The sequence below is a fragment of the Lactuca virosa genome, chromosome 6 (genome assembly GCF_052849685.1).
Source record: "Lactuca virosa cultivar CGN04683 chromosome 6, Lactuca_virosa_CGN04683_v6, whole genome shotgun sequence".
NCBI lineage: Eukaryota > Viridiplantae > Streptophyta > Magnoliopsida > Asterales > Asteraceae > Lactuca > Lactuca virosa.
In genome coordinates this window covers 25,266,424-25,284,713 of record NC_136431.1, presented here as the reverse complement: position 1 = coordinate 25,284,713, position 18,290 = coordinate 25,266,424, and the positions used below count along the sequence as shown (strand labels likewise).

The following is an 18,290-nucleotide window of genomic DNA, read 5'->3' as shown; positions in this document are numbered from 1 at the left end:
TTTTCATCAGATGACGATATAAACTCATTCCAATGATTGAAGATCGAGACAAGATGGTGAATAGAATTGTTGATCCGATGTGTATCATTCTCATCCATAGCTTTTAGAAATTATGATGTGATACTTGTTACATAAGACACGACTGAATATTGATACATGTTGTAATTCATATTACACGTATTAAATCGGGACTAAGACGTATGTCAATAGTATAACACTTGTACTTTTTTGTTCCATACAAAAAAAATTGTAACTCGCTATCAATCTTTTGTCTTTATAAAATACACAAATGACATCTTTAACATATTATCAAACAATTCTAAAAACTTGTCATATAACTTGGTTTAATTCCGTCACAGCCTAATGAAATTAGGCAACTCGCACCTCCCACCAAAGGGAGTAAATATGCGAATGGACAAAAATGATGGGAACCATTTGTATAATTTAGCCTAGTATTAGAGAAAAAGAATCAGGGACCTTGTTGTCATTAATTAAAAAAGCAAGGGTGAAATTTGTTGGTATATAACACTCATCCATGGACGCTCAAAACCCTTTTCACCACTCTCGACCATCTCTATAACTGCACTAAATTTAAGAACAAGGTAAATTGAATTTCCCTTCGTTTATTATATAGCATCTTCGATCAATTCCTAATCATATCGGAGCTTACGTTCAATATATGTCATTTCGTTTTTTCTTTGTAATGGATGATTCTATGTGTAAAATGTATCATAGATTGTAAAACTATTGGTTTTTTTGGGGAATATTTGAAATACCTGCGAATGTGTTCTTTAAAACCGTTCTTTTGATCGCCAATTGGTATGCAATTGCTTCGATCTTCTTAATTCATCATGCCTACGCTCAGTATTCCCATGGATTTACATGTATGGTTAATTGGAAACTCATGTAAGAATTTCTTCTGTTTTATTTCTTTGGTATGATCGATTTGAGGATATGGAGTTTAGGTCAAGTTGTATGGTTCATTTTTCAGTGAGTATATTTATCTATTGTTAAAATGGATGATTATGTTAATTACTTGTAATTCAAACACTCTTTATCTCTGAGTAATTTTATCTATGCTTTCCAATCGTAATCTTTTAGATTTAGTGAAAGCTAAACACTCTGAATTTCTTGATCCTTCATCTTACTGGCTAAATACAACCATCGACGTCTCTTAATTTCTGATTGCAAGTTGCAACCTATGTTTAGCATTTTCTTTTGTATGTTCAAATGATTTGATCCTCTTTATACACTATTATAATGTAGAAGTTATGGCATCAAAGTTGAATGTCTTACGTTCAAAGGTAGCTGAAGCCTCAAAGTTTTTGTCCAAGAATGGAAACACCTACTACAAACAAACACTAGAGCAAAACAAGAAATACATTCAAGATCCACCAACTATAGAAAAATGTCAGCAGTTATCAAATCAGCTACTTTACACTCGTCTTGCCAGGTTCCCAACTTTCCCACAACATATGTATATCTTGTTTTGTTTATGAACTAGGAAAAAAGACATAAATGCCATCGTCATCCTGAATGTTCTGTTGATGAACACCTGTCTTGTTGAATCAGTATTCCAAGTCGCTATGATGCATTCTGGAAAGAGCTTGAGTATGTGAAGCAACTGGTAAAGACAAGGCATGAGCTTAAAACTGAAGATATGGGAATTGCTGCTCTTTTTGGGTTGGAATGTTTTGCTTGGTATTGTGCTGGAGAGATTGTGGGAAGAGGATTTACTATTACTGGTTACTATGTTTAAATCCATTTCCTGCAATCAACGTTAGCTTTTTTGCCTATGCTTTGCTTTTTCAGGATATAATAAGATAGTCTACTTAGAAATACAGTTTTTCATATTTTATATGACAACTTAGGGGCGATAATCACTGCCCAAATAAATTCAAAAGATTCTTACTTTAAGTTTTGTGGTGTGGAGCACATAGTTTGTGTGTTTATGTGTGTGTGTGTGAAAATGAAGGGCAATGTCATTGGCAACTACTACTCACATCTGTAATAACATTGTAACCAAAATCTAGTTTTCTCAGGATGTGACATGACACTGGTTAAATGCTTATTGATGCAAACAATGTTTTCTTTTATAAGGATTTATACAAGAAGTGGTTTTGGACACACGTTGTGCTTATGTTACAATCGGTTAGATGAGTTCTATAAAATTTGGTTGTATATTTCGTTTGAAGAACCATTTTTCGCATAAATTCTGGGGGAGAAAAGTAAAATATCATTGTATAAACAAAGATTTAACATTTTAACTAAAAGTAAAAGTGGAATTACAATAGCACTTGATAATAATAATTGTTGTTTTACTAAAAATGCAAAAAATAATAATAATAATAATAATAATAATAATAATAATAATAACAAATTAATATTTGAGAAAAATGTAACTGTTTTTTTCCTAATGACAATGAGATAAAAGGTAACCATGAATTTGTATCAACAGAATCTGGGTGACCACTTGCCTCAATTTGGGACACGATTGCTTGGTTCGCATGGTTTGCAAGGTATTGTGTGAATTTTGAGTTTTCTTTGGGCCGATATACTTATCCGAAAAAAGAAGATGTAAATCGAGCATACATAAGTAAAAATGCTACGAAGTGACTTTTTAAAGATAAAATCAAACCAAGGACAAACAACCAAAAGCTTCTTATATCGATTAAAATCACACAAAGTGAGATGATGGGAACTTCCACCTAACAGAAATACCAAAGGGACTAAATATGTGAATGGACAAAATTGATGGGAACCATTTGTATAATTTAGCCTAGTATTAGAGAAAAAGAATCAGGGACCTTGTTGTCATTTATTAAAAAAGCAAGGGTGAAATTTGTTGGTATATAACCCTCATCCATGGACGCTCAAAACCCTTTTCACCACACTCTCGACCATCTCTGTAACAGCACCAAATTTAAGAACAAGGCAAATTGAATTTCTCTTCGTTTATTATATAACATCTTCGATCAATTCCTAATCATATCGGAGCTTTGCTAGTGTCTTATATATGTTATTTCTCTGTGAAAAAAGCTTATATCATGTTATATCAAATGCTGGTCTATATGCACTTTGTTCACCTGTTATATCATGTTATTCTTTTTTGAATAGACGTTTACTTAAATTAGAGGTTTGATAGAATAATGTGACAATAGGTTCCTGTAACAAATGTTGGTCTAATTTTTTTCAGGTGGTTATTTATAAATGGACAACATAGTGATTATGAGTTGGCCAAAATCATAGATGATATGGTAAAATGACTAAAATGATCATTTTCACCAAAAAGACCAAATTAGTCATTTTGACCAAAATGACCAAATTTGTCATCACCAAAATTAACGTAATTGGTAAAAATGATTTCTTTTTTACATGTTATTATATCATTTTTTAATTGACCAAAAAAATATTATTTTATTTGTCTTTTACGTGTGAAAGTAGCAAAATGACCACTTAAACCGTTAGCAAGACCAAAATGATGAGAATGCTTTCTTTTTTACAATTATCTTTCTATAAAAGTTGAATCTTCTTATCCAATATCATTTGTGTCTGTATTTTTCTTATCAAAGCATCATACTTTCAAAGTACCATGCCATGAATAGGTATACTTTCAAAATTAGCACCCAACTAATTTTTTTTTTTTTTCTAATAACTTAGCTCACTTGACTTTTCTTTGTAGTACATTACTACATTTTTCATATATTTGGTGATTAAAGTTGCATGATATGACAGATATAGTAATAGAATGTGCTCGATCTTTAATAAGGTTAGCTAAGGAATCAACACAAGGACGTAAATTGGATTGAATGGATGTTTAAACATATTAGGGATATCTACTTTCATTTCTTTCTACTACAATATTGTACTTTTAGTTTTTTTCTTATTAAAGCATTCTACTTTCATTTCTTTTTTTAGGACATTATACTCTATTCAATCTATCCAATTATAGTAGTATCCAATTGTTTTGTAAAAATTTACATTTTTTATACAAATTTATGAGTCGTCAAAGATCGGGTAACAAAAAGTTTGACTTTTTTCACGTGTAGTTAGGATGGAGGTACACCATGGTGTATTGGCTTTCAGAGAGTCGAGAATGGTGTGTCAATTCTTGGAGGTTAGTAAAAATATAGTAAATGACAATTTTACCCTCAAGACTCCACTTATTGTATAGACTTATTTTTATTTTTTTATTCTTCTGGCGTTTCATAATCGAGACAAAATTCAATGAAATTGTTGACATTGGTTTTAAAATTCAATTAACTCTTCTGTTTTTGCAAAAGGACCAAAATACCCTTATCATCTATTTTTAAATAAGACACCGATTTATCAATTTTTTATTTCATTTCATTTCAAGAACATTTAACTGATTTTTATTTACTTATAAACAACATAAATGAGATTTTTCCTAAGGTTTATTTAACCTTTGCTGGTGGTGCTTCCATGATTCATATACCTGAGAACTACCTTGTCCCATCACCTTGTGTCATGTCATTATGTTTCGAATTAGCATGTTCCTCATTGCAATCTATTTTTGTAATTATATTTCATATTTGTTGAAATCTTATATATTTATTATATTTTTTCTTATCCTACAAACTTTTCAAATTTACAGTTTTTTATATGGTATTTATTATCTTAAATTAGGTATGATTTTATATATTTTTGTAATTATATTTGACATGTTATATTGATCTTATTTTCAATACTATACCATATATAAGACATGTTTTAAGTATGGAAATGATATTACATTCCAAAATCTTTATGTCATATCAGCATTAATCAATTTTATATTTCCCTATAAATATAGTGTCTACGATTTTTCATTCAAAATCAATTTTCTCTCTAACTAATCATCTCCTTTCATTGCAAATAATAGTATTCCATGGCAACTAATAATGCAGACCAAGTCGTGTTTGATAAGGTTGCTGAAATCGATGCATCCAAAGAGTCTTGGAACATACGTGTTAAAGTCGTCTTGCTTTGGAAGCAGACCTATAAAAACAATCCTAAAATGGTCGGGAGCCTAGACATGATTTTAATTGACCAGCATGTACTGTTTCTACAAACTTTATTATTTAATTGACCATGTGTATGTCTATTTCTTGGAAGATTAAATGTGTCATGTTTCTACGAACTTTATTATTTAGATTGTCAGATTCTTTCTTCTTATTATTAATTGTGTCATGTTTCTACAAACTTTATTATTTAGATTGTCAAATTTTTATGTTATTACTTCAAAATTTATGTATTTTTGCATAAAAAATGTATTCTAATTGCTTTTTAAATATGGCATGGATGTTAATCGATTTCAGTTATTCTATTTTATTTTTATGTTATTAAATTTTTTGATACTTTTTCTTTAAATTTTATTTCTATTTTATTAAATTTTAATATATAATATTATTTTTATGTATTTTTATTAATTTTAATAATCAACTTTAGTCTATTCACTGAATCTGTTATTATTCCTCTCTTTTGCATCCATTTGATAAATATACAATTCTTAAAAATCTGGTTTTGTAGTTCCCGATCCTTTCACTCATTTACTCTCGATTTCTCAATTAGTATGTGTATGTTTGATTTCTTGGAAGATTAAATGTGTCATGTTTCTACAAACTTTATTATTTAGATTGTCAAAATTTTATGATATTACTTCAAATTTATGTATTTTTTCCTGAAAAGGGTATTCTAATTGCTTCGAATATGTGGTCATTCATATGGATGTTAACTTTTCCTAATTCTTTTGTTTTATTTCTATTTTATTAAATTTTGTGATACTTTTTCTTTAATTTTTATTTCTATTTTATTAAATTTTAATAAACAATGTTATTTTTATGTAGTTTTATTACTTTTTTTGTTTACACTTACTTATCTTTCATTGTCATCTACAAGGCAGTAGAATACAAGCAACAATAAAAAAAAACTCTTATTCCTGTATTTGAATCCTTATTCGATGAAGGAGCTGTCAGGGAGATCAATAACTTTGCTATGGATAGCAATGAAGGCGATTACATGTTTGTTATTCATAAACATAAAATCAATTTCTACAAAACCACAAAAGTTCGTGTATCCACTGATTTTGTTGATATGGTAGATCCTTATCATTTTATCTCTTTCCCATATTTGCTAGCCAGGAACTCTGACACTCGCGTTGCATTTGGTATGTTGTTCTGTTATTAGTTTAACTCATTTCTATACTTCAATTTTAATGTAATACACAATCGTATTATTATTACTAATTTATTACATTTGTCACATAGATTTTCTTGGTGAAGTTGTGTCAATTAATCCCATGCGAGTCATTGTTGAGAATGGAAGAGAAAAAAGGTTAATGAATCTGGTTGCTCAGGGTTTAAGGTACACATTCGTATTAGACCATCTGTTATATCCACCACTAACCACTTTAGTAGTGGGTGCCACATCATCACCACACACAACCACTAAAAGGTTGGTATACCCACCACTATAACCCTCTTATTTTTTGATTTTTAAATAAATAAATACATATATATATATATATATATATATATATTATTGTAGAGAGAGATAGAGAGAGATAGAGAGAGAAAAAATGTATTGGACGTTGGATTCCGTTGTGTGCACCACAATCCACCACTACCACTAGCTACCACTAAGTAGTGGGATGGTGTGCACTATAGTGGTTAGTGGCCACATAGACCACGAAGGGGCTCGTCCTTGGTATACCAGATGGCTTTATTATTACACATTCCCACTTTTATATTTATCTTTCATTAATAACCACCATGCATTTTTAGTGGTACGAAAATTGCGGTTGCTTTGTGGCATAGTTTTGCACTGAAGCTGAATACTTACATTTCACAACATCATAATGAAACTGATCCGGTTATCATCCTGTTACGTTTGGCCAAACTCAAATCTTTGGGTCGTAAGGATTTTTTTCAATAGATTATCGTTTCAACTTCAAAGTAATTACCGACAATATTATTTTACTATTCATTTACAGGTCAGCCTCAAGTTGGTAACTATTTGTTTGGGTCTAGATTGCATATAAATGATGATATGCCTCACATTTTAGAGTTCAAATCAAAGTATGTTTTCCTAATAATTATGAATCCTGTAATCTTTTATGTTTTTATATGATTACAAGTGTAATTATTACCTTAAATTAGGTATCTACCATACTTAAGACATTTAGCTTACTAAATCATTACTTTTATTTTTTAACCTCATTTTTTATATATATGTAGTGTTAATGCTTTGGATATGAATGTTGAGTCTTCTCCCCGTGTAACGACCCAAAAATCAAGGGTAAAATTTTCATTTTTAATATAGCTAAAACATTGATACCATTTGTTTTGAACATTTCAAATCATCATTAAGTAAAACATTTATCAGAGTTTATCCCAAAATCATTCATTGCGGAAAATCATAGGTGTGTGCACCGCGATCAATCCGAACCCTCCTTTTTCCAAGGCGATGATACCTGAAACCAAAACTGTAAACCGTAAGCACAAAGCTTAGTGAGTTCCCCAGCATACCACACACACAATCCACATATCACATAACCTGTTAGCTATAAAAGCTACCTATATCACATAAGAATACAGACATAAACATGTAAGGATGTCGTGGGCTCCCCCCAGGGTCTTACACCATTGTGACATGGGCTACCGCACATGGTCTTTACCTAGGAATGCCATGGGCTACCCCACATGGTCTTACATCCAACGTGCCATGGGCTACCCCACATGGTCTTTACCTAAGAATGTCATGGGCTACCCCATGTGGTCTTACGTCCAATAGCCACGGGCTCCCCCCGGGGTCTTCCATGCAATAACATACATAATCACATAACATATCATATATCATATACATATCTACACATAACACAAAGATAAACCTGTAAGGATGCCATGGGCTACCCCACATGGTCTTAACCTAGGAATGCAATGGGCTACCCCACATGGTCTTACGTCCAATTGTCACGGGCTCCCCCTGGGGTCTTCCATGCAAGTATCACAAAGACAACTAGCATATCACATATCATATAATCACTAGCATACCACTTAGCATAAAGCTAACTACCATACCAAAATGTCCATTACAGCTACTGTACCACATAACATAACATGGGTCGGCCTTAGTGCCGTAGACCCATTGGTATGGTGAGAAGACTCACCTCGCACTGCAGAAGTTTTCTGCATGAATTCCTTAGCTGCTGCCCCACCAGCTTCCCGAGCTGTCACTACCAATCAATATACCCAATTAACAATTGGGTCCCATACCATAATCCTTAATCCATGCATGGGGGTAAAATGACCATTATACCCTTGGCCCAGTATGATCCAAAACTAAGGCCCAAACTCGAAACAAAAGCCCAACATAAGTACTAGTGGCCCATTAATGGCCCAATTTGCTAAATTGGGCCCAATTCCTCTAATGGGCCTTACCCTAAGCCCAAACACCCTCTTGGCCCACATTAACTGACTTCTGATGGCCCATTAAAGCCCAAAGAACCAAAATCCCTTGAATGGCCCAAACCGAGGCCCAAAAATCACAAGGCCCATCTTTGATGAGTACGCTGGGCGTACTCCTATGTACGCTAAGCGTACAGGCTAAATGGTGCGTACATTGGGCGTACTTGTATGTATGCTCATCGTACTCCCCTGTTAAGTCACTTTCCTATTAAGTGCTTAATACTCAGATCCAGAAGCTACAATTACAGATCCAAGTCCTTTTCAACATCCTAAACCATAAAGTTGCTTACTTGATGGCTTTGCATGACCCACATAAGCTCCAACTCCAAAAATGATAATCTACTTCCATGGGAATGGTCTTAACTCATGCATGAACCCATTAAGACCTCCAAGATGACAACTTTCTACCTTAGGGACTCATTTAACACTGAGAGTGGCAACTCTAAGCCTAAGAATCAGATTTCAACCATAAAGTTTCATCCTTGGGACCAAAATGAACTAAAACTCACAAAGGTAGATCTAAGAGATGAATGATCAAGTTCAAAGCTCAAGCTGAGAATGAGTCCCAAAAGCCAGATCCATAAGCTCCTCCTTGATTCCCATCTTTGCAACAAGTTCCATCTTCTTGAAATGCACCAAAAACCACCCACAAAGCTCACAACACTCTAGGATGAAACTACCACTCGAAAGTAGGGTTTAAGGCTCTGAGAATGAAAGGGAGGCGCACCCCTCGGACTTAAGGTGCTTTAAATAGTGAGCCAACCCTAAAAATTAGGGTTTTGGAGATCCTGGACGTACGTTGGGCGTACTCCCCGTACGCTGGGCGTACGTCTTCAGCACCCTCGATTCATTTACCCAACACTACGCTGGGTGTACCCAGCTGGACACATGCATGCTTCCCTTGCATGCATGGGACTTGCTTGCCAAACATTTCCATTGGGGACAATTTATGCCAATAACTTCAAAGTGTTATAACTTATTCGTTCTAAGTTCATTTCCGACGAACTTTATATCCATGACAAGGTGGTGGGAAGCCCTACGCTCCTATCCACACCCCCAAGTCTAAAACCTTTCGGATAAACCCGGGACCCATAAAAGACCGAATCGCCCCTACCCTTTGGCTTCCGAGACCCTAACCGAGTGCTTACAAAACTGGGTGTTACAACTCTCCCCCACTTAAATTAGATTTCGTCCTCGAAATCATGCATCACCATTCCCGTCACACCAGACAACCTGATCAACACGTCCACAAGCCTGAGAATACCACAGCCTTCCCAAGGCAACTAAGACCAACCCTGCAGGGTTCTAAAACCCGAAGATGAAACGAATTCCTTGCAACGTAATTCCGTTTACTCAATCTGAGTCCTAACGTCTCGAGATGGCCCGTCTCCCTGAAAGACCGCCCATATCGAATCATTGCCGAGTTCACGGCACTTATCCCCCAACTGGCTATTCAGCTCCTGATATTATTTAGTCCAACTGCAAACAACTTAGTATATGCCCCGACTGACAGGCAATTCCACACACGGACCCCTAAACGCTGAAACCGCCTCAACTCCTCCCGCTGCCACATAGTTGCTCTCTTGAATAACGGATGGGACCTTCCTGGTCCCAACTTGCCTGCCAACTATCCGGAACACCGGACACCTACCCGGTTGCTGAGCCAGAGACACACGCTCAGCAGTCCCACATAACACCCGAAGGACACCTCGTCTGACAATAACTCCCCTGGCTATACCTCTTCTCTCGACTCCTTCAATCCTTTTATCCATCCGATCATGATAGGCGGACAACCTGTCGCCACTGAATTCGATGCAAAGATGAATGCTACCAGAACAACTGTAGTCATACATCATACCCGGTCTCCTTCGACCTACCGTTTCCTGATTCCAACATGTCGTGGCTCTATTACGGAAAGAGCCACCCGAGACACATCACAAGGGCTTAAACTACTATCAAACCAACCCGTTCATCATCCTGGAATTCTGCCCTCGATGCCCTCGGCATATAGATGCCCCACATCCCATCTCACTGAAACAAAATCCTGCACCAACACATGCGCGAATTTCGATTTCGGGTTCCTATCCAAAACCGAATTGATACTCTGCTCCTATCCAGAGATCCTCGAATCGACATTTGCATAATGAACACGACTTCTCGTCATCCTTTACTCGGACGATTAATAAATACCCTTAGCCGATTCCCTGAGACTACCAGTCTCACACCCGGTCCAACCACCAGGTTCTTAAGAGATCCAATATCAGGGCTACCCAGTCGTAGCCCTACTATGACACGCACTACTCATCCACATGATCCTGCATCTCAAGATCCAACCCTTGTCTCAACAATCTCTACTGGTTCCAACCTGAATTCACATACTCGTCCGAGCTCGCCCCCGGATAACTGATCGATCAATCACCTCTGGTCCTGATCCTAACTAAGTTGTGGCTCCCCCCGCAACCCTGCGAACTAGCCTACCCTAGTCCCAATCACCTGAAAGAATTCGTGAATGCTACGACACTCCCGCAGTCTTACACTATACCCTAACTGACCATTAGTGAATGCTACGGCTCCCCCATAGTCTTATATCACTTTCACCCTTGCTTCTGTCCTGGATACCTGGACGGTTCTCCCCCACTTAGATTCAACTAAATCCGCTCGGCACACGAAAATTGAAGGATTCCCAATCCTCATTACATTCCAATGTTCACCTTGCAGATGACTGATGCTTACCAAAGCTAGCACCCCAAAAGTATCCCTGTCCAAACAACACACTTCCTGAAAACCAACTAACACTTCTTGTATCCCAACAACATCAATGACTTCAAACGCTTAAAAGTGATATCACGATCAGATCTCGGAGTCCAAAGGTCGGATAGACTAACCAAAACCTCAGCAACAACTCTCTCTTCCCTCGGCAATCCCGATGGCTCTTCCAAAAACAATTACTAAGGCTACTGAAAGCTGGTCATAACTCCCTCGTTCGAGCCCTTGAACCAACCCCGAAAATGACTGGAGCAGATGCACTCACTGCTCCTCCCTGATCGTCAGACAGTCGACCTGCTTGTCGTCCACCTGAACCAACCCCTACCCTTTGGCTTCTGAGACCCTAACCGAGTACTTTCAAAACTGGGTGTTACAAGCCGTACATCGCAACTCAACTCAGATACTGTTGTGGCCAATCCAGAGGATTACTGCCTCCGTTTTCAAATAAAAAACATTGATGAGATTCCTGATTGGACGAGGTTTAGTTAACATTTTTATATAAGAGTTTCTGCATTATATTATTGTTTTGATTTTCTATGTACCATTCATATGAAATATGATTTTAATATGATTCCTTTCAAACAATGTATGAAACAGGAAGTTGGTTTAACCATCATCGCTACTATCATCGGTTTTGATATGGATGAAGGCTGGTATTCATTTTATTGCCGTGATTGTTCTAAAAAAGTTACTAAAAATGATTATGATGTTGATGCTGGCCCTTTTCATTGTGATGGTTGTGGATTAGTCTCAGATGTATATGGAAAGTAAGTAATTATTAGCTCTTGGACTATGCATGCATTTAACTTTTTTCATATATTTCATTGTGTATGTCAAGCTAATATAATTATTATGTTATATATTTAGGATTATGATAGTAGTTCGTGTGCAAGATGAAAGTGGGTCTTCTTCGTTCGTGTTGTTTGAGCGTCATGTAAAAGATCTTATTCATCGTGGAAACCAATGGTTGATGAAAAAAATATCTAAAGTTTGCAAAAAGTGTATCCATTATTTAAATGATTGACATATATGATTTTTCTTCTTTAACTTTTCAACTAGTTCCTTGTAATGTAAATTAGGATCAAGGACGCCAAAAGATGCCTGATGAGTTCAAAATCCTTATAAATAAGAAGTTTGTCTTCAAAGTTCAGATATCCATGTTCAATCTGCAGAACAACTATCGTGCTTACACTGTGCAGAAGTTGACTGATGGTGAAAGGGTTCTTGCTGAGGTTTTCAAACGGTCACCAAATCATGAACACCATATTTTAAATGATAATGGTACTTCTATTAACAAGCCAAATAATGTGGGAAACTGACTCATATATGTTTCTAAAGTCAAACCCTATGACCTCTTTTCAATATATATTTCTTTCATTTTCATGAATTTGTGCAAATATGTTATGTTTTTTATATTTTACTATGATCAGATTTTTATCCTTTTGTGTTTTCTACAGGAAAATAATGATTTTGTGCATGATGACAATCTTGATGTTGTTGATCTTGAAGCTTTAACACCATCATCCAGTACGGAGAAGCGCCCTATTGAAATTGTTGCCAACACTGACTCTTTGGAGTGGTCTTCTTCAAAAGATGGTGTTGTTCCTGCTACCTTGAAGATCCTAAAGATGGAAAAGTTGAACTAATATGAAGCCACCCATCAACATTTTACATTTCATCTTAAATATGTTTACAAACATTTTCTTTTTAATCCTTTGTGTGGCACTTTAAATTGTTTAATTATGGATCTTTTGGTCAAGTCTTTTGGTTGTTTTTAAAATTTTATTGGGTTGTTATTTAATCTGAACACGATGATATTCGTGTTATTTATGACAATTTCAAGTTATTTTATTGTTTTGATTTAATGAATATTTTGTTTCTTTTTCTTTCGTTCATCATTTGATTTTATATATTTATCATGTGTACATTATTATTCTAAATGAAGCATATCATATGTCTTATGCCTGAAATCCCACTTAAATTCTATGCATGTTTAATGTATTATCGGTTAAGACATTTGGATATGGTAACAAAATAAAATCATAGTATAAGTATTCAAAATGTATTTTTCTATAATGCATTTATTCCCACCATAATTATCTGCAAACTTTACCTTTTACATAATTTAAACCTTCTAATATTCAATTCCAATATTTAAAATGTTGGAAATCATTAGTAAAAATTTATATTTTTATTATATATACTATTTCACGTACTTTTATTTGTCTAAATGAAATTTAAATTTTATTTGCATAAGTATATATTGTTTGCATATTGAAATCATCATTATACTTTTTTTTTTATCATATAATTTAAAGTTACATTAATATTTTGCAGGAAAAAACATTGATTGTTGTCGGTACGATTAAGCGTGTGTGTGCTGATGCGGAATGATACTATTTTGCTTGTACTAAATGTCAAGAGAAAACTATAAAAGTCGTTTATATGCATGAGGATCAACTTCAAGATAAAGAAGTTTTGGAATGTTACACTTCAACTTGCATTAATAAAGAGATATTTGTTATTCCAAGGTTTTCAATTGTTCTTTTATACATATTATTATAATATTCGGTTAAACTTTCTATATCAATGGTTTTAGTTTCAAAATCACCATTACAATACAAGACTTTATCGGTTTGGTGTCACTTACGTTATTTGATCGTGACGCAAAGATACTTCTTGAAAAAACCGCACAAGAGTTGCTTGAAAATTTTAATGAGGTTATTGATATTATCTTTATTTACACAAAACTAATTTTAACTTTTTGTCTATCTATTTTTATAACCGTTCATTTTTTTAGGAGGGTAATATGGACATTTATCCATCTGCTATGAATGTACTTTTGGATAAAAAGTTGGCGTTCAAAATTCAAATTTCAAATGATAATTTGAAGAACAAACTTGATGGTTATGAAATCTCAAAGTTCACTGATGATAATAATTGCATTGCTCAATTGGAAAAAAAAATTAACATCAAACAAGTAACATATGAATTTATTTCTACCTTTAGAATTTATTTCGACATTAATGATGCTCTTTTTGCTTATTGTTTTTTTTTGTTTTACAGTTCTCATCATTGGACCCTGAGATGTTTATTGAGGATTTAAAGATCTCAAAAATGGAAAAGCTTGAATAACTTTAAGTAATTCATCATTATTTGACATTTTGGTTTGAATACTTTTTTTTATTAGTTTTTATTGCTTGCTTATGGATTTGTTTTGATTTAAAAGTTTATGTTTTTTTTTTCATCTGCTTCCCATAAAATTTCTTTTTTTAATTATTATGTGCTCCCCCGCATTTAACGCGAGTTATAGTATTTGCAAAATACAAAGTAGGTGACTATTCTGTTGGCATCGGTGAATGGTGATGCAATAGATGAGTGCTTATACAATATTAACTACTCTCGAACATGTGGATCATTCTATTTTTTTCAACTACATCAAAATTCTAATATAATGTTATAAATGACATCAAAATGTAATTTTTTTTTACTCACAAATATATGGATCATTCTATTTTTTTCAACCACATCAAAATCCTAACAGAATGTTACAAATGACATCAAAATGTAATTTAAAAAGAAATTATAAACTTAATTATAAATTTAGTGACGATACTTCTATTTTAAAAACAAATAATAACTTTTTGATTACACATTTAAAAATTATAAATAATATTTTTATTTCTTAACCGTAGCTTCTGCTAGTTTAAACCTAATGAAAAGATACAAATGTTTAATTTTATTAGCATATGCAAGTGCCGGTTAAATAAAAAAAAGGTAAGAAACTGAAGGTTTTCTTGTTAAACCATAAACCATCATTTGTATTTTCTTTAAATTTATCCATATTTTTTCAAATATATTATAAATATCGTTTACCTATACGGCTATACACAATATGGAAATAGGACAAAGAACTTATTGTAATAGTTACCGAATTTGTAGATTTAACGAAAATACAGGGACCATTTTAGTAAAATTGGATGACTATACACGGCCCATTGCACATCTTGGGCTTAAACTGGAACTTCGGTTCCCTTCGCCTCCATTTTTAGGGTTTTGAACCACCAATCACAAGCCATAGTCTTTATATATTCCAGTTACAACACAAGCAGATCATAAAGTAGATTCATCTGTAAGCCGCCGATGTTCGTTTTCTTTGATCAGTTAGTGTAAGAGCTTCATATCTCATTCAAATCAATATAATTTTTTTTTTTTTTACATCAATATAATTTTTTTTTTTTTACATCGTTTTTGAACAAAATGAAGTTATTTTATGCTACGAATTCTTCTAAACAAATGCTTGTTTTCTACTGTATGATTTTCGTTTTTACGGCTCTATCATCAGAGTCAACAGCAGGCGCCGACTTGTTGGCGACTTGACTGCCGCTTAGAGCCTAGATTCAATTCCGGTTGAAGATCCATGAAAATTTCTGTTAATTTTTTCACGACACAATTAATCGGATACATTTTATTTAATTTCATCTCCCATGAAAGTTGTTGAGGATTCATTAGTCTCCAAAATAGGATGGATGTTTATAGAAAAGGCATACTCAGACACAGGGGCTTTGTTGAAACTTGAAAACAAGCCGCCTTTTGCACGGTGCCAATAAGTTGCTACTTAACACGATTGGGGGAAGGTGTTTTTGCACATCTTCCTTCAAATTACAAGTAGCTACATCCAATTCTTATTGAGTTCCACTAATTTGTTTATAAAAGCCTAAATATAAGCATTTTTTATACACATTCAGGTCTAATTTGATTAGTTTTTGATTTATTTATATGTTTTATATTTCTGAAAAATGTCATTGAATAAGTGGTGGAATGCAGTGATGAGAAAGCTAACATGTAAGTAGAAACTTCAACTTTGTGTTGAATTTCTTCAATGAAATATTTTTGTTACGCTTGGCTTCTGAGCATTTGCATTAATGGTTACATCAATACAACACAATAATTAAAAAACAAGGATATTGCAATATAGAATCAGCTAATTTTAAAATTCCAATGCTTATAATTCAAACTCCTGTTTAATACCGAGTTACAACTGTATTTATATCTGAAGTCTCTTGATTGATCCGTTTCCATATCGACGAATTACAAAAATTTGGGGCGAAAAATTCGTGTTTCGTAAAATCCAATGATAAATCGTCATGTATCGAGCGTTTTTCGGACTCACAACGGTCGAGCCTTTCATCACCGGTAGTAACCCGTTTGCCGGAGATGGCGTTGTCACATCCTATCGCCTTGGGGAGCTGGTTATGCTATTTACCTCTTGGGATTGGCCGTGAGAAAAACATTTTGTACTAAATTGATAGCATTTGGGTTATTTGAATTTATATTTTTTAAAATTTGTTAATGCCGGTGTTTGGCTCTTATTAAAACAACTTTATTAACATTATTAGAGAGGTTAAAAAATTGTTGGATGAAAAGCAGCTTATTTTTTCCATAAGTTACGTCAAAAATTAGGAGATCTCAGTCACTGTATGGAAGGAAAAATCTGTGAAGTCACGTACTGCAGTGTTAGTTTTTGTGAGTGTTAACCAATATCCATTCTTAAGCAAGAAATCAGATGAGAAGTAGATAATAAGAACAGATGGATGAGCAATTTCAACACCCATCCAACCCTTTTTAGCACTGCAAATTCAGTTTCCAAATAGATCTGCGAGATAATCTTAAGTTGTTGACTTGTACGTGGTCGTCAAATAACATTGCTCAAATGGAAAAACAGAAAAATCTATGGTACAAATAAAATTTTCTATAATTGATATAATGTTTGATAATAATTTTTAATATTTTGTTTCTTTTAGAAATATGGAACCGCTAATTGTAAATAAGAGTGATTGCCGACTTTATTAAACAAATTTGCGAAGAATAATTTCCGTACCGGTCGATTTGTTTATTATAGAAGTGAGTCAAGTGACCCCATTTTGATGTAACAGAAGAAGGTCCAGAGTTGATTTCCAATTCAATGGACAAAACCCTTGAATATTTATTAGAAACTAACAAAATGTCAATTTAGGCTTTTTAGCAACACGTTATGGCGTTGAAACCTTGAATTACGAAAAAGGCCAGGTAGAAATGATGCTTTACAAATATTCTCCTTATCTATCAAGCATAATCGTGTAATTTTGATACAGTATCCAAGATACGAGATTCTAATGGAGTTTCAGAAAAAGATAAAATTGTCTATTTAAAATATGTTTTTATCTACGACAGGCTTTGAAACTATTAACTGGGCTGGGAAATTTAAGGGTGCGTTTGGTTGTGGAAAACTATTTTTATTTTTTAAGGAAAAAAAATAAGAAAATGTTTTTAGAAAATAGAATTGAGTTTTCAATGAAAATGCGTTTGGTTGGAACCGATGCAGTTTTCATTTTCCATCTTACAAATTTGGAAAACTGTAAAAATCGCTTTTCATAGTTACATACAATTTTAAAAACTGAAAATTTTCATTTTTTTAGAAAACTTTGGAAAATTGAACGAACCAAACGTTTTCAAAATTTCTGCTTTTCTTGGAAAGTTTTATACAACCAAACGCACCCTAAGATTTTTTCTAAGTTTTCTATTTGTTTGATATTTAATATTTAGCCCCCGGCACCTACCCTGTTTCATCTCATTTGTTTTACCCTCTCTCTCACTGTTCACCATTGTAACCCTCCTCCACCAACCAACACCATCACCTCTCACTACCAACTAACCATTCCTCGATCGCCACACATCTTCACTTGTAACACACATATATAGTAGCACAAATGTATAGTTACAAGCATAGATACACCTATAAGACAATTGATGAAACAATCTCAGCATGCATAAAGGATTTTTTTTTTTCATACATTTATTAAACCTAGAAATCAACCTCAAAAATGCGTTTCCATAGACGAAGTAGGCCTAGTCAAAATCGAAGGGCTCTGATTCTCAATCGTGATGATATTAAACCTAAAAACCGGCAACAAAAATTTGATTTTTAATTCCATTAACAAAATCGAATATATGTGACGAATTCAACTGATAGTTATGAAGAAATAAACCAACTTGATCTATCTCAATTCATTCGATGAC

At 33.9% G+C, this 18,290-nt stretch overlaps 2 protein-coding genes, 1 long non-coding RNA gene and 1 other non-coding gene across 5 annotated transcripts; all 4 read left to right on the top strand.

Moving 5' to 3' along the window:
* Positions 1–491: 491 nt before the first annotated feature.
* Positions 492–2,127, top strand: LOC145118966 (uncharacterized). 2 transcript variants are annotated; one of them, XM_079054610.1, is made up of 3 exons: positions 492–602; positions 1,267–1,453; positions 1,573–2,127. In XM_079054610.1, the coding sequence occupies exons 2-3, from the start codon at positions 1,272–1,274 to the stop codon at positions 1,757–1,759; spliced, it is 369 nt and encodes a 122-aa protein (XP_078910736.1). In that variant the 5' UTR covers positions 492–602; positions 1,267–1,271; the 3' UTR covers positions 1,760–2,127. The 2 variants fall into 2 exon arrangements, with proteins under 2 accessions (XP_078910736.1, XP_078910737.1); XM_079054611.1 differs by lacking the exon at positions 492–602 and adding an exon at positions 668–906.
* Positions 2,128–5,994: 3,867 nt separating this feature from the next.
* Positions 5,995–12,877, top strand: LOC145121393 (uncharacterized). Its single transcript, XM_079057145.1, has 9 exons — positions 5,995–6,166; positions 6,267–6,363; positions 6,783–6,913; positions 6,992–7,076; positions 7,236–7,296; positions 11,829–11,998; positions 12,099–12,219; positions 12,311–12,463; positions 12,689–12,877. Exons 1-9 carry the CDS (start codon positions 5,995–5,997, stop codon positions 12,875–12,877), a joined length of 1,179 nt encoding a protein of 392 aa, XP_078913271.1.
* A 2,386-nt stretch (positions 12,878–15,263) lies between these two features.
* LOC145118870 (uncharacterized) lies at positions 15,264–16,626 on the top strand. The gene is made up of 2 exons (XR_013713528.1): positions 15,264–15,400; positions 15,577–16,626. It is a non-coding gene; the product is annotated as an uncharacterized LOC145118870 (long non-coding RNA).
* LOC145122896 (small nucleolar RNA R24) lies at positions 16,052–16,149 on the top strand. Its single transcript, XR_013714793.1, has one exon. It is a non-coding gene; the product is annotated as a small nucleolar RNA R24 (small nucleolar RNA).
* Positions 16,627–18,290: the final 1,664 nt, after the last annotated feature.